The sequence below is a fragment of the Narcine bancroftii genome, chromosome 1 (genome assembly GCF_036971445.1).
Source record: "Narcine bancroftii isolate sNarBan1 chromosome 1, sNarBan1.hap1, whole genome shotgun sequence".
NCBI classification, from domain to species: Eukaryota; Metazoa; Chordata; class Chondrichthyes; order Torpediniformes; family Narcinidae; genus Narcine; species Narcine bancroftii.
In genome coordinates this window covers 26,824,873-26,841,225 of record NC_091469.1, presented here as the reverse complement: position 1 = coordinate 26,841,225, position 16,353 = coordinate 26,824,873, and the positions used below count along the sequence as shown (strand labels likewise).

The window sequence follows — 16,353 nt, the reverse complement described above, 5'->3', positions numbered from 1 at the left end:
AGGGCAGGGCTTGAGCAAGGCCTGCTGCTGATTGGTTGTCCTGGATGTGCAGGCTCAGATTGATCCCCCTGAGATCCCCTGGCAGTGATTGGTCTATTTGACCACTATTCCTGTGGCCTATGGGAGTGGGTGTCTCATCCCGTATGCTGTCTATGTTCGACAGCCATTTGCTACACAGCCCCCCCCCCCCCACCCCCAGAAACAGCAATCAGGACACTGTCTTTTGGTGGCCGATCCCTGAACCATGGGGTCAGGTGAGTAACTGGCTGGTTAACGTCCAAATGGACTGGTTTCAGCCGGTCGAGCGTGAAGGTCTCCTCCTGTTGCCGATGTCCAACAGGCAGGTGGAGCCGTTGTGCCTGACGACACAGTATAGCCCTTCATAAGGCCATTGAAGGGGTGGCCGGTGGGCCCTGCGTCAGACGAAAATGTAGTGACAGTCTGCAAAGTTTTTTGGGTCAAAGGTGCTGACTTGCCTGTGAGCTCTGAACTTAACTGGGGCTAGTGAGCCCAGGTGCTTGCACAGTCAAGAAAATGTGGCCGCTGAAAGCTTCCCCCAAGTCCTCAGAAGCCACCACGAATTTGCCCAGGATGACTAGGCATGTGCCATAGACCAACTTGGCAGAGGATGCCTCAAGATTCTCTTTTGGGGCGGTGTGGATGCCTAGCATGACCCAAGGGAGTTAGTCAGCCCAGTTCAGTCTGGTCATCAGAGCTGTCTTTAGGTGCCTGTGGAACCTCTCCACCAGCCTGTTGGCCTGCGGGTGGTATACTGTGGTGTGGTGGAGTTGAGTTCCCAGGGAATTTGCTGAGGCTGGAAGTGAATTGGGGCCTCCTGTAAGATGTTAAGTGTTTGGGGACTCTGAAACATGCCACCCAGGTGTTCAGTAATGTCCGTGCACTTGTCTCCTAAGAGATTTCTGGTAGCGGCACCACCTCTGGCCATCTAGTCATCCAGTCAACCATGGTCAATAAATAAAGTGCACCTCTGGGTACAGGTAGGAGCCCCACAATATCTATGTGCACGTGGCTGAAACAGCGGCGTGTTGGTTTGAAAGGCTGCGGAGGGGCTTTAATGTGGGTCTGGACCTTGGATGCCTGGCACTGAGTACATATTTTGGCCCAATGAAAAAGGCCAGCGGCTGCCATTGTCTGTTAACTAGTTGCTCAAGTACACCTCCCACCACTAAGTTGGAGGCATGAGGGTGTCTGTCCTCGAATGCACAAGGTGGGTGGCTTTGTCCAGGGCGTCTTTTGTTCCTTGGAAAGCTTTGGTCGCCTCCTGTGTCCATTGAATGTCTTTACTGGGCCCTGCCATGAGGAGAAATACTGGACTCATGATGCAGGGCTGCTGCAGGTATGAAGCGATGATAAAAATTGACCATACCTGCAAACTCTCGTAGTCCCTTCACGGTCGATGGTCTGGGGAAGGAACTAATAATGTCCACTTTGGTGGGTAACGGCCTTGCCCCATGTTGGTCAATGTGATGGCCCAGGAAATCAATTGTCTCTCGGTCAAACTGGCACTTAGCCGGATTGATGGTTAAACCGAAATTACTTAGCCTGGAGAACAAAAGTGTTAAGTGAGTGGCGTGCTCGGTGTGGGTGTGGGTGTGGCTGGCTATTAAAATGTCATCAAGGTAGACGAAGGAGAAGTGCAGATCCCAGCCCACTACGTAAATTCAACCTCTGGAAAGTCTGAGCCCCATTTTTCAGCCTGAATTGCATGTGGAGGAATTCAAACAATCCAAAGGAGGTTATGATGGCAGTTTTGGGAATGTCATCGGGGTGAACTGGGATCTGATGATAACGCCTGATGAGGTCCATCTTAGAGAATATCTGTGCCTCTTGTGGATTAGTGATGAAGTCCTGGATATGCGGCATGGAATATCTGTCAGTCGTGGTGGCCTCATTTAGGTGGTGGTAGTCTCCACATGGCCTCCAACCTCCCGCTGCCTTAGGTACCATATTAGAGGAGGGAGGCCCATGGGCTATCAGAGCACCACACAATGCCGAGTTCCTCCATCTTTTGAAACTCTTCTCTAGCCAGGTTGGGTTTCTCAGGGAGGAGGGAGATGCTGCGCCCTGGCTAGGAGGGTAGGGCCCTCCATAATAATTTAGGTCTCACCCAGTGTTTGGGTTCTGCTGAATTGAAATGGGGCCTGGTGGTGGAGGGGAATTCCACTAAGGCTCGAGCGAATTCATTGTCGGCAGTACTCCCCAAGTGCAGATGGAGTCAAGAGTGTCTGAAATGTCAGGGTGTGTACCAGCCGACGCCCCTTAATGTCCACTAGTAGTGAGATGGCTCTCAGGAAATTGGCACCCAGTAACGGTTGTTGTACAATTACCAGATGAATTGTCTGTCCGCAAAGCAGAGGGGAATTGTACGGGTGCCAAATGTCCAAATGTTGGAGCCATTTGCTGCTCGAAGCTCTCAGCCTACCTTGCCACTATGACCCTCCTAGGCTGGACATGGGGAGGATGCTGTACTGTGCCCCAGTGTCCACCAAGCCCGAAAGGGAGTCTTGGATGTGGAGGAGGCTATGCATTTGGCCGGTCATCACAGCCATCAATGACGGCCAGACTTGGCGTTTCCCTGGAAAGTGCAGGGGGAGCGGCATCGATGGGCTTCAGTACCCCTCTGTTGATGATAGAAACAGTATTTCTCACAGGTGGAGTGCGTTGATTGGTTGGTTAGATAGTTGGTCAACGGGCTTCCTGGCCGGGCATTGCTGATGAGGTGCCATCACCTATTCAAGCGAAGTGCTGGCATCCCTCTTCACCACCCATAGCACGTCTCCTGGGACAGCCACCCTCCTGGGGTCATCTAAGTCTTTCTCCGCAATAAGCAGCCAGATCTCTTCAGACAGCTGCACCAGGAAGATCTACTGGAACAGCAGGCAAGAGGTATGGCTATTATTAAGAGCAAGCATGTTGTTCATGAGGGCAGTGGGGCCCTGTCCCCCAATTCATTGATGTCCAGTAGTCAGGCTGCACGCTCACGCTTCGAGAGCCTAAAAGTGCAGGTTAGTAGCTCCTTGATGACCACATACTTCCCTTGCTCTGGGGGCTGCTGGAGGAAGTCAGTGATGCGGGCTGCAGGGTCTTGATCGAGGGCACTGACCACATTTTAGTAGCGTGTGTCGTCTGCAGAGATCCGGCGAATGGCAAACTGCACCTTGACCCGCTGGAACCACACCCATGGTTGCGACATCCAAAAGCCCGGCAGCTTCAATGCTACAGCATTGATTGTAGGCTGTTCCTCCATCGTTGGGTCTAAAATGCAATTTGGACCAGTCGGGGTTACCACTGTAGCGGGGTTGCTACGCTTATAACTCAAGGTATAATGGGTTATATCTCAAGGTTGAAAGAAGACTTACACACCAAGGGAGTGTAGTTGACACTGCTTTATTGGGCTGCAGCACTGCCTTTTATAGGCAGCAAGCCATGTCACCACCAGGGCGTGGCTTGAACGAGGCCAGCTGCTGATTGGCTGTCCCGGATGCTCGGGCCCAGATTGGACCCCCTGAGATCCGCTAGCCATGATTGGTCAATTCAACTGCTCTCCCTGCACCCTATGGGAGTGGGCATCTCATGCCACGTGCTGTCTACCCAAACGATGTGTTCAACAGCTGTTTGCTGTGTCAGCCCACTGAGCGGGCCGCGGGTTGCTACAATACTACCTTAAATTATAATAAATAGTTTCTTGCACAAAATGAGGAATCATTAATCAAGCTGAGAGTAGAGTACCAAACTTCATCCGAAAATGTTAAGTTCAAATCTCATTCTGAATTACTCTTAATTCCAGCCATGAGAGCTGAATTTAAATCCAATAAATTATTATAAATATATGATGTTAATCCACCATGAAAATCAAACCATCAATTAAAAAAAGATGATGATTGTTAGTGCTGGAAGTTTGTGGAAAATCGGAAAGCTTAGACTGAACAAAATGTCTCATTTGTAAATATCAAAAAAAAGTATCTATTGGAAAGATTAAATTTAGCTGATAATTGTTTGAAAGAGGCAAAATTATCTTGAATAAAGAGATCATTAAAACTTTGACGACCCAGTCTATGCTATTCCTTGAAACCAGCATTCTTCAGAGGATTGAAAAAGATGGTTATCTATAATTGGACTAACCAGTGAAAAACCATTAATTCCAAAGAATTTTCTAAATTGGGCACAAATTCTCAATGTATTTCTCATTACTGGATTGTGTGTTAATCTGGAATAGGAAAATGGTTATAAAAAAATTCTAAAATTGCCAACATACAAGTTTTTTTGAGAACTGCAATTCCATTTCTACCCAAGAGGGGTAGAACTGACTTATTCAAATGTAATAATAAAAGTAAATTACATATATTAATTGCCCAATAATACAATCTAAAATCTGAAATTGATAATCCTCCATTTAATGTGGTCTTTTGAAGATGGGCTTTACTTGTATGTGGTTTTTTTGCCTGCCATATATAAGAAGAAATAGCCAAATCCAGTGAGCTGAAAAAGGATTTGGGAATGCAAATTTGGAACACTTGAAAAAGATACAAATATTTAGGTAAAATATTCATTTTAAACAAAATATTTCTAAAATTGAGCTAAATGTGGCGACCAATTTTTGCGTAAGTAATAAAGTGATGGTGTAGCGGGTCAAGCGACCATGTGGTTAGATGAACCAAATCGACGCCCCAGTCATCTGATGCATCTGAGGAGAAGTCCATGGTTGACAACATGTATTGCCTGAGGACAGCGGTGCTTCCATTTTGCCTGCCGCTGGACGGGGAGTGACACCATAATGTCCTGACGTCACTTCTTTTTTTTTTTTTTTTTAATTTTTTTTTTCACACCATAAATCACAATAGCCATGATATACACTTTTTCTTTTCCACACATTTACAGTGACTTTTTCTCCCTCCCCCCTCCCTCCTCCCAAGCCACCCCCCCACCCCCCACCCCCTCTCATCCATTTTAGGTATACAATCTAGGTTGCATTAATTCAGTTAGACAATGTTGTCATTCAACAAAAATACACCAGAAATTCTACTGAGTCCATTCTTTTCTTTTCTTCTCCTTCCATCAACTTAGGTAATGTTTGTTCCCGGTAGGTTTTCGCTATTGTATTTAATGTAAGGCTCCCATACTTGTTCGAATATTTCAATATTATTTCTTAAACTATATGTTATTTTTTCTAATGGAATACATTTATTCATTTCTATATACCATTGTTGTATTTTCAAATTATCTTCCAATTTCCAGGTTGACATAATACATTTTTTTGCTACGGCTAGGGCTATCTTGACAAATCTTTTTTGTGCATTTTCCAAGTCAATTCCAAATTCTTTATTTTTTATGTTACTTAGGAGAAAGATCTCTGGATTCTTTGGTATATTGTTTTCTGTTATTTTATTTAATATCTGATTGAGATCATCCCAAAATTTTTCTACTCTCTCACATGTCCAGATTGCATGAATTGTTGTTCCCCTTTCTTTTTTACATCGAAAACATCTATCAGATACTGTTGGGTCCCATTTATTTAACTTTTGCGGTGTAATGTATAGTCTGTGTAACCAATTATATTGTATCATACGCAGCCTCGTATTTATTGTATTTCTCATCGTTCCAGAGCATAACTTCTCCCATGTTTCCTTTTTTATCTTTATATTTAAATCTTGTTCCCATTTTTGTTTAGTTTTACCATTTGTTTCCTCATTTTCCTTTTCTTGCAGTTTAATATACATATTTTTTATAAATCTTTTGATTAACATTGTATCTGTAATCACATATTCAAGGTTACTTCCCTCTGGTAAACTCAAGTTGCTTCCTAATTTATCTTTCAAGTAGGATCTCAGTTGGTAATATGCCAGCGCTGTATCTCCAGTTATATTGTACTTATCTCTCATTTGTTCAAAGGATAAGAATCTACTTCCTGAAAAACAATTTTCTATTCTTTTAATCCCTTTTTTTTCCCATTTTCTAAAGGCAAGGTTGTCTATTGTAAAAGGGAGTAGCTTATTTTGCGTCAATATTAGTTTTGGTATTTGGTAATTTATTTTATTTCTTTCTACATGAATCTTCTTCCATATATTGAGGAGATGGTGTAATACTGGAGAAGTTCTATGTTGTACCAATTTTTCGTCCCATTTATATAATATGTGTTCAGGTATCTTTTCCCCTATTTTATCTAATTTTAGTCTCGTCCAGTCTGGTTTTTCCCTTGTTTGATAAAAATCTGATAGGTACCTTAATTGTGCGGCTCTATAATAATTTTTGAAGTTTGGCAATTGTAAGCCTCCTTGTTTATACCATTCTGTTAATTTATCTAGTGCTATCCTCGGTTTCCCCCCTCTCCATAAAAATCTCCTTATTATTTTCTTTAACTCTTTGAAGAATTTTTCTGTCAGTTGTATTGGCAATGCCTGAAATAAGTATAGTATCCTTGGAAAAATGTTCATTTTAATACAGTTTATCCTTCCTATCAGTGTTAGTGGTAGCTCTTTCCAATGCTCTAAATCGTCCTGTAATTTTTTCATTAGTGGATTGTAATTGAGTTTATATAATTGGCCTAGATTTTTGTTTATTTGCACACCTAGGTATCTTATTGCCTGCGTTTGCCATCTGAATGGGGATTCCTCCTTAAATTTTGAGAAATCCGCGTTATTCATAGGCATTGCTTCACTTTTATTTACGTTTATCTTGTATCCCGACACTTCTCCATATTCCTTCAATTTCTTATATAGTTCTTTTATTGATAGTTCTGGTTCTGTTAAGTACACTATCACATCATCCGCAAACAGACTGATTTTATATTCCCTGTCTTTTATTTTTATTCCTTTTATATTATTATCTCTTCTTATCGATTCTGCTAGTGGTTCTATAGCTAGCGCAAACAATAATGGTGATAGTGGGCATCCCTGCCGCGTTGACCTGCTTAAGTTAAATTGCTTTGATACATGTCCATTTACTGTCACTTTCGCTAACGGTCCCTTATATAATGCTTTAATCCAATTAATATACTTCTCCGGTAAACTGAATTTTTGCAATACTTTGAACAAGTAATTCCATTCTACTCTGTCGAAGGCCTTCTCTGCGTCTAAAGCAACTGCTACTGCCGGTGCTTTATTTCCTTCTACTGCATGAATTAAGTTAATAAATTTACAAATATTGTCTGTTGTGCGTCTTTTTTTGATAAATCCAGTTTGGTCTAAATTTACCATTTTCGGTACCTGTTCTGCTAATCTGTTCGCTAATAGTTTAGCTATTATCTTATAATCTGTGTTTAGCAGAGATATTGGTCTATATGACGCTGGTGAGAGTGGATCTTTCCCTTGTTTTAGTATCACTGTAATTATTGCTGTTTTACATGAATCTGGTAAGTTTTGTGTCTCATCAATCTGGTTGATTACATCCAGGAGGGGCGGTATTATTAGGTCTTTAAATGTTTTGTAGAATTCTATTGGGAGTCCATCCTCTCCTGGTGTCTTATTATTTGGTAAATTTTTTATTATCTCTTGTATTTCTACTGTTCCAAATGGTTCTGTTAATTTATTTTGTTCCTCTATTTGTAGTTTTGGTAGTTCAATTTTAGTCAAAAATTCATCTATTTTCCCTTCTTTCCCTTCGTTTTCGGTTCGGTATAATTGTTCATAGAATTCTCTGAAGTTTTCCTTAATTTCTTTTGGATTATATGTAATTTGTTTGTCTTTTTTCCTTGTTGCCAATACCATTTTCTTAGTTTGCTCTGTCTTAAGCTGCCATGCTAGGATTTTGTGTGTTTTTTCCCCTAGTTCATAATATTTCTGTTTTGTCTTCATTATATTCTTCTCCACCTTATATGTTTGTAATGTTTCATATTTTATTTTTTTATCCGCCAATTCTCTTCTTTTGGTTGTATCTTCCTTTATTGCTAATTTTTTTTCTATGTTTATTATTTCCCTTTCCAACTGCTCTGTTTCCTGATTATAGTCCTTCTTCATCTTGGTTGCATAACTTATTATTTGCCCTCTAATGAATGCTTTCATTGCGTCCCATAGTATAAACTTATCTTCCACTGATTCCGTATTTACTTCAAAGTACATTTTTAATTGTTTTTCAATAAATTCTCTAAAATCCTGTCTTTTAAGTAGCATGGGGTTTAATCTCCATCTATACATTCTTGGAGGGATGTCCTCTAGCTCTATTGCCAATAACAGGGGTGAGTGGTCCGATAATAGTCTAGCTTTATATTCCGTTTTCCTAACTCTCCCTTGAATGTGGGCTGATAACAGGAATAGGTCTATCCTTGAGTATGTTTTATGTCTAGTCGAGTAGTATGAGTATTCCTTTTCTTTTGGGTTTTGTTTCCTCCATATGTCCACAAGTTTCATTTCTTGCATTGATTTAATTATAAATTTGGTTACTTTGTTCTTCCTGTTAATTTTTTTCCCCGTTTTATCCATATTTGGATCCAAATTCAGATTGAAATCCCCTCCTATTAGTATGTTCCCTTGCGTATTAGCTACCTTCAAAAAGATATCTTGCATAAACTTTTGATCTTCTTCGTTAGGTGAATATATATTAAGTAGATTCCAAAGCTCTGAATATATCTGACATTTTATCATAACATATCTCCCTGCTGGATCTATTATTTCCTCTTCTATTTTAAATGGCACATTTTTGCTAATTAATATAGCCACTCCTCTTGCTTTTGAATTATACGATGCTGCTGTTACATGTCCTACCCAATCTCTCTTTAATTTCTTGTGCTCCAATTCAGTTAAGTGTGTTTCTTGGACAAATGCTATATCTATTTTTTCCTTTTTCAGTAAATTTAGTAGTTTCTTCCTTTTAATTTGGTTATGTATTCCATTAATATTTAGAGTCATATAGTTCAGCGTAGCCATTTTATATTTTGTTTATCTTCTCTTTCCGTTTTTCCATCATTACCTTTCCTCCTTTTCCATTTCTGTTTTCTTATTTTCAACTCTTTACCAGACAACATTGACGTCACTTCTTAAGGCCAGTGTGCCCTTCACAGGAAGTAGGCGGTCTCCTCGAGCAGCGTGAGGAATTCAAAATAAAGTTCAATTACTGGTTTACCTCGTGCTTTGTGTGGACGTCTCTCATTTTGGTAGCGCTGCTATTAGCAGACACTACAATACTGACCAGATATTCTTGGACATTTGCCAAGAATAACTCATTAGAAAAGGGAAACTCATGAAAGTGAAAGAAATAAAAAGAAAATGCAGATATGAATAAAATGAAAAATGGTAGGAGGAGGTTCAGATGGGGAATAAAGACCATAATGGCTGAATGTGCTATCTATTTACAGCAGTGGTTCTCAACCTTTTACTTTCCACTCACATACCACTTTCAGTATTCCCTTTGCCATAGGTGCTCTGTGATTAGTGAGGGATTGCTGAAGGTGGTACGTGGGTGGAAATAAAAAGCTTGAAGACCACTGTTTTAATCGTACCTAATTGACTCATTATGTGCACGGTTTCATAACTCCAAAGGAAATGGGCCAATGACAATTTTTCTCAAGCAAATATTTCAGTAACAAGTGGGTTTCAAGCAGTGATTCTCAACCTTCTCTTCCCACTCACATTCCACCTTAAACAATCCCTTACTAATCACAGAGCACTTATTGCATAGGCATTACTTAAAGTGGTATGTGAGTGGAAAGAAAAAGGTTAAGAAGCACTGATTTACAGTTAAAAACAACCCTGATATCTAGCATCTGGTAGATGGCGGATAAATGAATTTTCCAGGTGCTTGAGATTGCGTGTTGCATGATGGTGAGCTAACAGTGAGGCATGCCAATTTTAAACTTCCTTATTTTTTACCTATTAATTTCCCATGATTTTTTTTTTGCCATTTGCTTGAGTTTCAGAAAACAGGTGTTTTACAGTAATTTGTAACTCTATACAATGACAGCAGCTTCCATTGATGGTACAGAGTAAATCAGGTTCGTAAATGGGAATTACATATTGCTCACATTGAGACATCCCTTTGCCCTCCACTTGGAAGTTCACTCACCAGAGATTCAAAGCCCATGCAGTAATGAATAGGCCATGCATGTTTAAGGACTTTCCTTCAGTATCACAGAGCAAGTAAAGGAAGGCAGGAGGTCTGTGGCTAAGGCTAGCACATCACTTAGGAGAGAAGCTTGCAGTGAGGCAGTTCAAGGACAATCAAGGATTGATAGGTTGGAATTAAAAGTTGTTTTTGAATTTAACTTGGATAAAAGATGGAGTGTTAATTAGTTAAAAATAACCCTTGGACTTAATCAAATGGAAATAAACCAAGCATTTAACTGGTCATTGTAATGGGATCTAATGATGAAATCAACTTTAGAGTGAAATGGCTGGATAGAATTGGTAAAAGTAATCTAAGTGGTCTGTTTAGCCAGATAAAGTTTACCAGATATAACGAATGACTGACTGAAGGAAAATATAACTTTTGTTTGTCCTATTCTCAGATAAAGTTACTGGCCACTGCCTGCCCCGAAGACCTTAAAAAGGGCAATGTATTAGCCTGGCCTGATTTTCTGTCAGGAATTGTTGGCAGAGTGAGGAGAGATTCCAGGAGTATTTTCTGTGCAGGTAACTTCTTTCATAACTCATACAACATCTTAGTTTCTGTTTCATACAAAGGGTTGAGATCCCTCCCCTATTTCCATTCCCTCCCATTAGCCCCTGTTTTTTTTCAATGGTAAATTAATTTCCTAATTGGTCAAGCGGAACCGCTTCTTGTGGTTAAGATCAATTAGCTAAGCAATTTGGGCACACCACCTTTACAGTCCCAGCATTGGGACCGGGGTTCAAATCTTGTGCTGTCTGTCAGGAGTTAGAATGTTCTCCCTGTGTCTGTGTGAGCTTTCTCCAGCTACTCTGGTTTCTTCCCACTGTTCAAAACATAGCCGGGTGTAGGTTAATTGGGTGTAAATTGGGCCGCATGAACTAGTAAATTTTTTAATTTAAAAAAATTTATGCATTTACTTTTTCTCAATTTTGTTCAGATTGTCCTGTGCTGGAAGAATCACAGCCAAATCTCCAGGTATCCAATACTGATGTGAAACCAGGATCGAGGGTTGATCTGTCTTGTGAATGTGGCTACCATCTTATTGGTGACAGTGCACTGCATTGTCAGAATTTGGGAGAATGGAACTACCCAATCCCCTATTGTGAAAGTAAGTTGTCACCCTTGCATTTGTACACCAATCAGTGGCACAGTGGTACAGCCTCACAGTTCCAGTGATATAGGTTCAATCTTAACCTCAAATTCTATCTGTGTGGAGTTTGCATATTCTTTCTGTTATCTCTCCCCTACTCCCTCCCCCCCCCCCCCCCACCGCAGTTCTCTGGTTCCTTCTACATCCCAAAGATATGTTAATTGATGGGTTAATTGGCCAATGTAAATAGTCAATAGTGCGTAGAATGAGTGTTGGTATCTGGTCGGTCATGATGTTAATGTGGAGAAACTAGATCACAGGAAAAACTAATGGTGAGTGGTATTGCTTTGTGAGTTGGCATAGATGCACAATCAGAATTGTGGAAATCCTTAGAAAAATAGTGGGTGAAATAGCAGATATAATAGCCAAATGGAAACTCAGAAGTAAAAAGAAATGGTTGAACATGTATCCCAAACCCGTGATCTCTTTTATTAATTAGGACAAGGGCAACAGGAATTTGGGGTCACTACCATCTGCAGGCTTCCCTCCTAACTCCTACATCATCCTGACTTGCAATTAAAGCACCAGTCCTTTCATCGTCATTGGACCAGAATCCTGGAACTGCTTCCCCCGCCCACCCCTCTCTCCCACAATAACTCCATGGGAGCAGGTTTTCCAAGAGGATTGCAGCAATACAAGAAGGCACTCCCCACCAACTCTTCGAGGGCAGATAGGCATAGCCAATAAATGTCCACATCCCAAAAAGAATAAATATTTTAAAAAATTGTTTGCCTGATATCCATTGAAAATTAAGTGGACAGTACTTTCCTCCATTTAACTACTAACTGTAATCAAACCTGGTCCCTATCACATATTGTACTCTCCAGCCAAATGGCCATTGATCTCCTTATCCAAAAGTGAGCCATACCTTTCACAACCATTATGGTCGCAGGTCAATCTTCAGACCACATATCTATGCCATAACTTTTGCCTTCATTGCTCAACTGCTGTTAATCCTCTCCCACCCCTTTGCAATTACAACATGCTTCTGACCAGTTTCCATTGTTCTGAACTCTAAGGACTTGGATAGACATCCTGCCCTCTCTGATTTTGAGTTTCTGCAAATTTGACCTATAATTTTTTTTTTGTAGCCAGGAATCTGACTTTTCTTTTGCTTTGTGATTTCCAGGGATTAACTGTGGCCTGCCTCCAATTCTTGACAATGGAAGTTTTATTGCTGAAGACTATCTTTTTCGCAGCGCTGTGTCCTACCAGTGCAACAATGGCTACTACCTGTTAGGGGATAGCAAACTATTCTGTGCTGATGATGGAAATTGGTCTGGTGTTGTGCCTGTCTGCCTTGGTATGTATGAAATCATTCAACCCCATAAAATGGCAAAACTGATACTAAGGATCAAATGTAGTAACCAATTTAAAATGAATTGATGCTTAGCTTACAAAAAAAGAAGAGCAGTGAATTAAACAAAATCATTAAATTCCTTGTTATGGTTAATGTACAACAATTTTCATGATTGTAATGTTGGGGAATTTTATAGCTAATTTACATCCAACAAGATCCCAGAGAAAGAAGAGAGAAAATGGCAGGACAATCTGCTTTAATAATCTTGAGTGAGAGATTAAGTGTTCTGGGCCCTGGGAAGCACATTCTTACTCAGGTTTAAAAATGGGATTATCGTTTTAAAATCTCAAAGCAGAACTAGTATAGTATTTCCCTTGATATTGTGGATGGAGTATTAGATTTGACTTGTGGATTGAGCACACAAATCTAGACCGGCCCAACAAATGTGAAAGTAAGAATATTCACCATGTAATCACAAGACATGGAAATCAGATTTAGGCCCAATGCCTACTTGAGCCTGCTATTCTAACCTTGGTTTCAGCTTCACTTCATGTTCCTGTAAATCCTGATTTCCCAATTGATTAAAAATCTACCTTTCTTAATCTTGGGTAAGAATGACAAAGATTCACAAACCTTCGGTATATTTTTCTTTCTTGTCTCTATTTTATATGAGAAACCCCATGTCCTTGATTCACCACCAGGGTAAGTATTCTTTCACCATCCACCAATCCCTCATGGAATCCCATATGTTTAATCAGTTTTCATTCTTCTCAATTCCAACACGTATTGGCCTATCCTCTCCTCACCTTTTCAGAGAAAAACAATGCTTTCATCACTGGAATTAACCTAATAAAGTTTCTCAGAACTGTCTCCAATGTCAGTGTTTTCCTTCTGCAATATGGAAACCAATGATGTATGTAATTCTCCACATTTATTCTCACTAGTATCTCAAGAATTCTTTACATGAATTCTTTATGCTCAATGTACTGAAGACCATCATTCCATTTTTCCTTCTGAACCACTCGTTATACATATTAATTTCTGCATTTTGCGCTCATGATCACCCCAGTGTCACTGTTCTGTACCATTCAGTGTACTTATAAACAATATTTTGCTTTTCTATGGTCCCTATGAGGTGGAAAAACTCACATTTCCAACATCATCCTCCATCTGCCATGCACTTTCCATCCATTATCTTTTGTATATTGTTTGTCTTCTCATGACAACCAGCTTTTCCACCCATTTTTGCTCTGAAAACTTTATCTGTGATACACTTAGGACCTTTTATTTAAATCAATAATTTGGATTAGAAATTATTGAGATCCCAACATTTATCTCACTAGTTACAACCTAGCAAACCTCAAAATAGACAATTTAACCTAATTCTCTTTTCTGTCAGGTGATTATTTGAGATATTACCCCCAAAGCTCTTACCAACTTGCTTTTTAAGTGTTACAAATAACCCTGGGACTTAATCAAATGGAAATGAACCAGACATTTAACTGGTCATTGACACTGACACACTTCTGGAAATCCAAATAATTATACCTACTAGTTCCCTTTTTCCACTCTGCTTGTTACAGCCTCAAAAAAATACGTCAAACATATTTTTCCATTTATAAACTCATGATGACATGTCATAATTATATTCTGACTTTCCAAATATTGTGATGCTACTTAATTAATTATTGAGACCAGCATGTTCCCAATGTTGAGCTACCTGGCATAAATTGTATTTTCCTCCTTTCTGTCTCTCTCCTTTCTTGAATAGAGATATAACAAATGTAATTTTTCAATCTTCTGGGATCTATCTAGAAATTAGAGAATTTTTGAAATGCCATAGCCAATGCATCTATTACCTTTGCAGTCACTTTGTTAACACCCTGGGGAGCTAACCACCAGGTCCAGGGAATTTGTCAGCCTTCAGTCTCGTCAGTTTGCCTAATATTTTTTTTCTGTAGTGATTGTGATTGATTATTTTAAGATCTTCCATTTTGCTCTTGGCTTTTGTACAATTAAAGGGCTGTTTCTGATTTCTTCTAAATTAAAGACAAATTCTCTGTGTATACATGTTTGTTCTCTGTCATTTCTTTCTCATTGTTAATTTCTCTCATAAACTCATTTTTCCCATGTATTTTTTTAAAGTAATCCTTTCTGATTTCTAAAATACTTTCACAACAATACAAGCTTTTTCTTTCAATTTCAATCATCCTTAAGTTCTTTAGTTAACCACAAATGGATCATTCTGTTAGAACTGCCTATTAATTTGTCTGCTAGGAATTGTGGGATATCTTCTTTCTATGTCAGCCACTGCTCATCTTTTGGTCTATTTTGCCCATCCACTTTGTCAGTTCTGAAGCACACTTTGATACTTCAGGGTGTTTACACTTTGAGGAAGAGCAGGGAAGTGTCAAGAAAAAGAGTCTAGAGTTCCCAAAGCAGAGATGAAAATCTCCAGAGGTGTTTGCTTTTCTTTTGCTTCTTCATTCAGCTTCATATGGATATTATCTCAAGATTGTTTGTGGGATGTTCCTTTTCTGTGCTTTCTGTATCTTACCATATCACTTGTCATTCTTTGATGAAGATCAATCCATAAGATTAAGAAAAAAATCCTTTTATCCTATGGAATAAATTTAGAGCTTATAAACGTTTCACTCAGAGGTCACATGTCACCCACTGACACCTGATAAGAAATACATTGAGAATTATGAATAGGGAATGGCTGATCACTGCTATTTCGTTATATCGTGCTGGTTTATGAGATTGCTGCAATCATTTAATGAGCAATCAAAATGTTGTTAGTGAATCTTTCAGCAGCAAACAAAGTACTCAGTGGATCAGGCAACATCCATGGAAAACAACAGACTCAGCATTTTGGGCCAAAACCCATCAGGGATAGCAAGAAATCAGTGGATGCCTGAATAAAAAGGTTGGGTTGGGGGGTGGGAGGGTGGGGGTGTAAGGGAAAGGAATACAGGCTGACAGGTGACTGGTGAATACAAATAGGAAAGGGGAAAAAAAAGAAAGGAGTGATAGGGGAAGGAGCAGAGGACTGAGAAAAATGAACTCTGAGAGGAGGAAGGAAGGGAACAAGTGGGGGGACTGGATGAAGGATGGTGTGGATGACAGGCAGGTAGCAAGAGTAAGGTAAGGGATAGAGAAAGAAAAGAAGAGGAGGCTAGAAAGATGAGGGGAAGCTACCAGAAATTGGAGAAGTCAGTGTTGATCCCATCTGGTTGAAGACTGAATCCTTCGGCTTTACTCATTTCTTAAACATTTCCTGCATGTGAAGGATGGCATGGTTGGTTAGTGTAACACCTTTACAGCACCAGCAATTGGGATTTGGGTTTGAATCCCACGGTGTCTATAAGGAGCTTGTACGTTCTCCCCATGTCTGCATGGGATTTCCCCGGGGACTCTGGTTTCCACCCACCGTTCAAAATGTTCCGGGGGTGTAGGCTAATTGAGTGTAAATTGGGCAGCATGGACTACTGGGCCGAAATGGCCTGTTACTGTGCTGTATATCTAAATTTTAAAAATTAAAAACATGTGGAGATTGTTTTGGGATCATTGTTCCAATGTTGAGCTACCTGGCATAAACTGTATTTTCCTCCTTTCTGTCTCTCTCCTTTCTTGAATAGAGATATAACAAATGTAGTTTTTCAATCTTCTGGGATCTATCTAGAAATTAGAGAATTTTTGAAATGCCATAGCCAATGCATCTATTACCTTTGCAGTCACTTTGTTAACACCCTGGGGTGCTAATATAGCAAAAGACAGAGGAAGATTGAGTGCCATAGGCTTTGATCTCAACTTGTGATGCTTGGGTTCATTTCCCCACTAT

At 39.9% G+C, this 16,353-nt stretch overlaps 1 protein-coding gene across 3 annotated transcripts in view; it reads left to right on the top strand.

Moving 5' to 3' along the window:
- svep1 (sushi, von Willebrand factor type A, EGF and pentraxin domain containing 1) overlaps positions 1-16,353 on the top strand; it is a 198,974-nt gene that overhangs the window by 106,646 nt on the left and 75,975 nt on the right. For all 3 annotated transcript variants that reach the window (XR_011353075.1, XM_069922936.1, XM_069922931.1), the window contains exons 24-26: positions 10,457-10,580; positions 10,997-11,167; positions 12,339-12,512. Coding sequence is in view for 2 of the 3 variants with exons in the window: in XM_069922936.1 (XP_069779037.1) it covers positions 10,457-10,580; positions 10,997-11,167; positions 12,339-12,512 (469 nt within the window). In the remaining variant the exon portion in view is untranslated. The remainder of the gene's footprint in view (positions 1-10,456; positions 10,581-10,996; positions 11,168-12,338; positions 12,513-16,353) is intronic.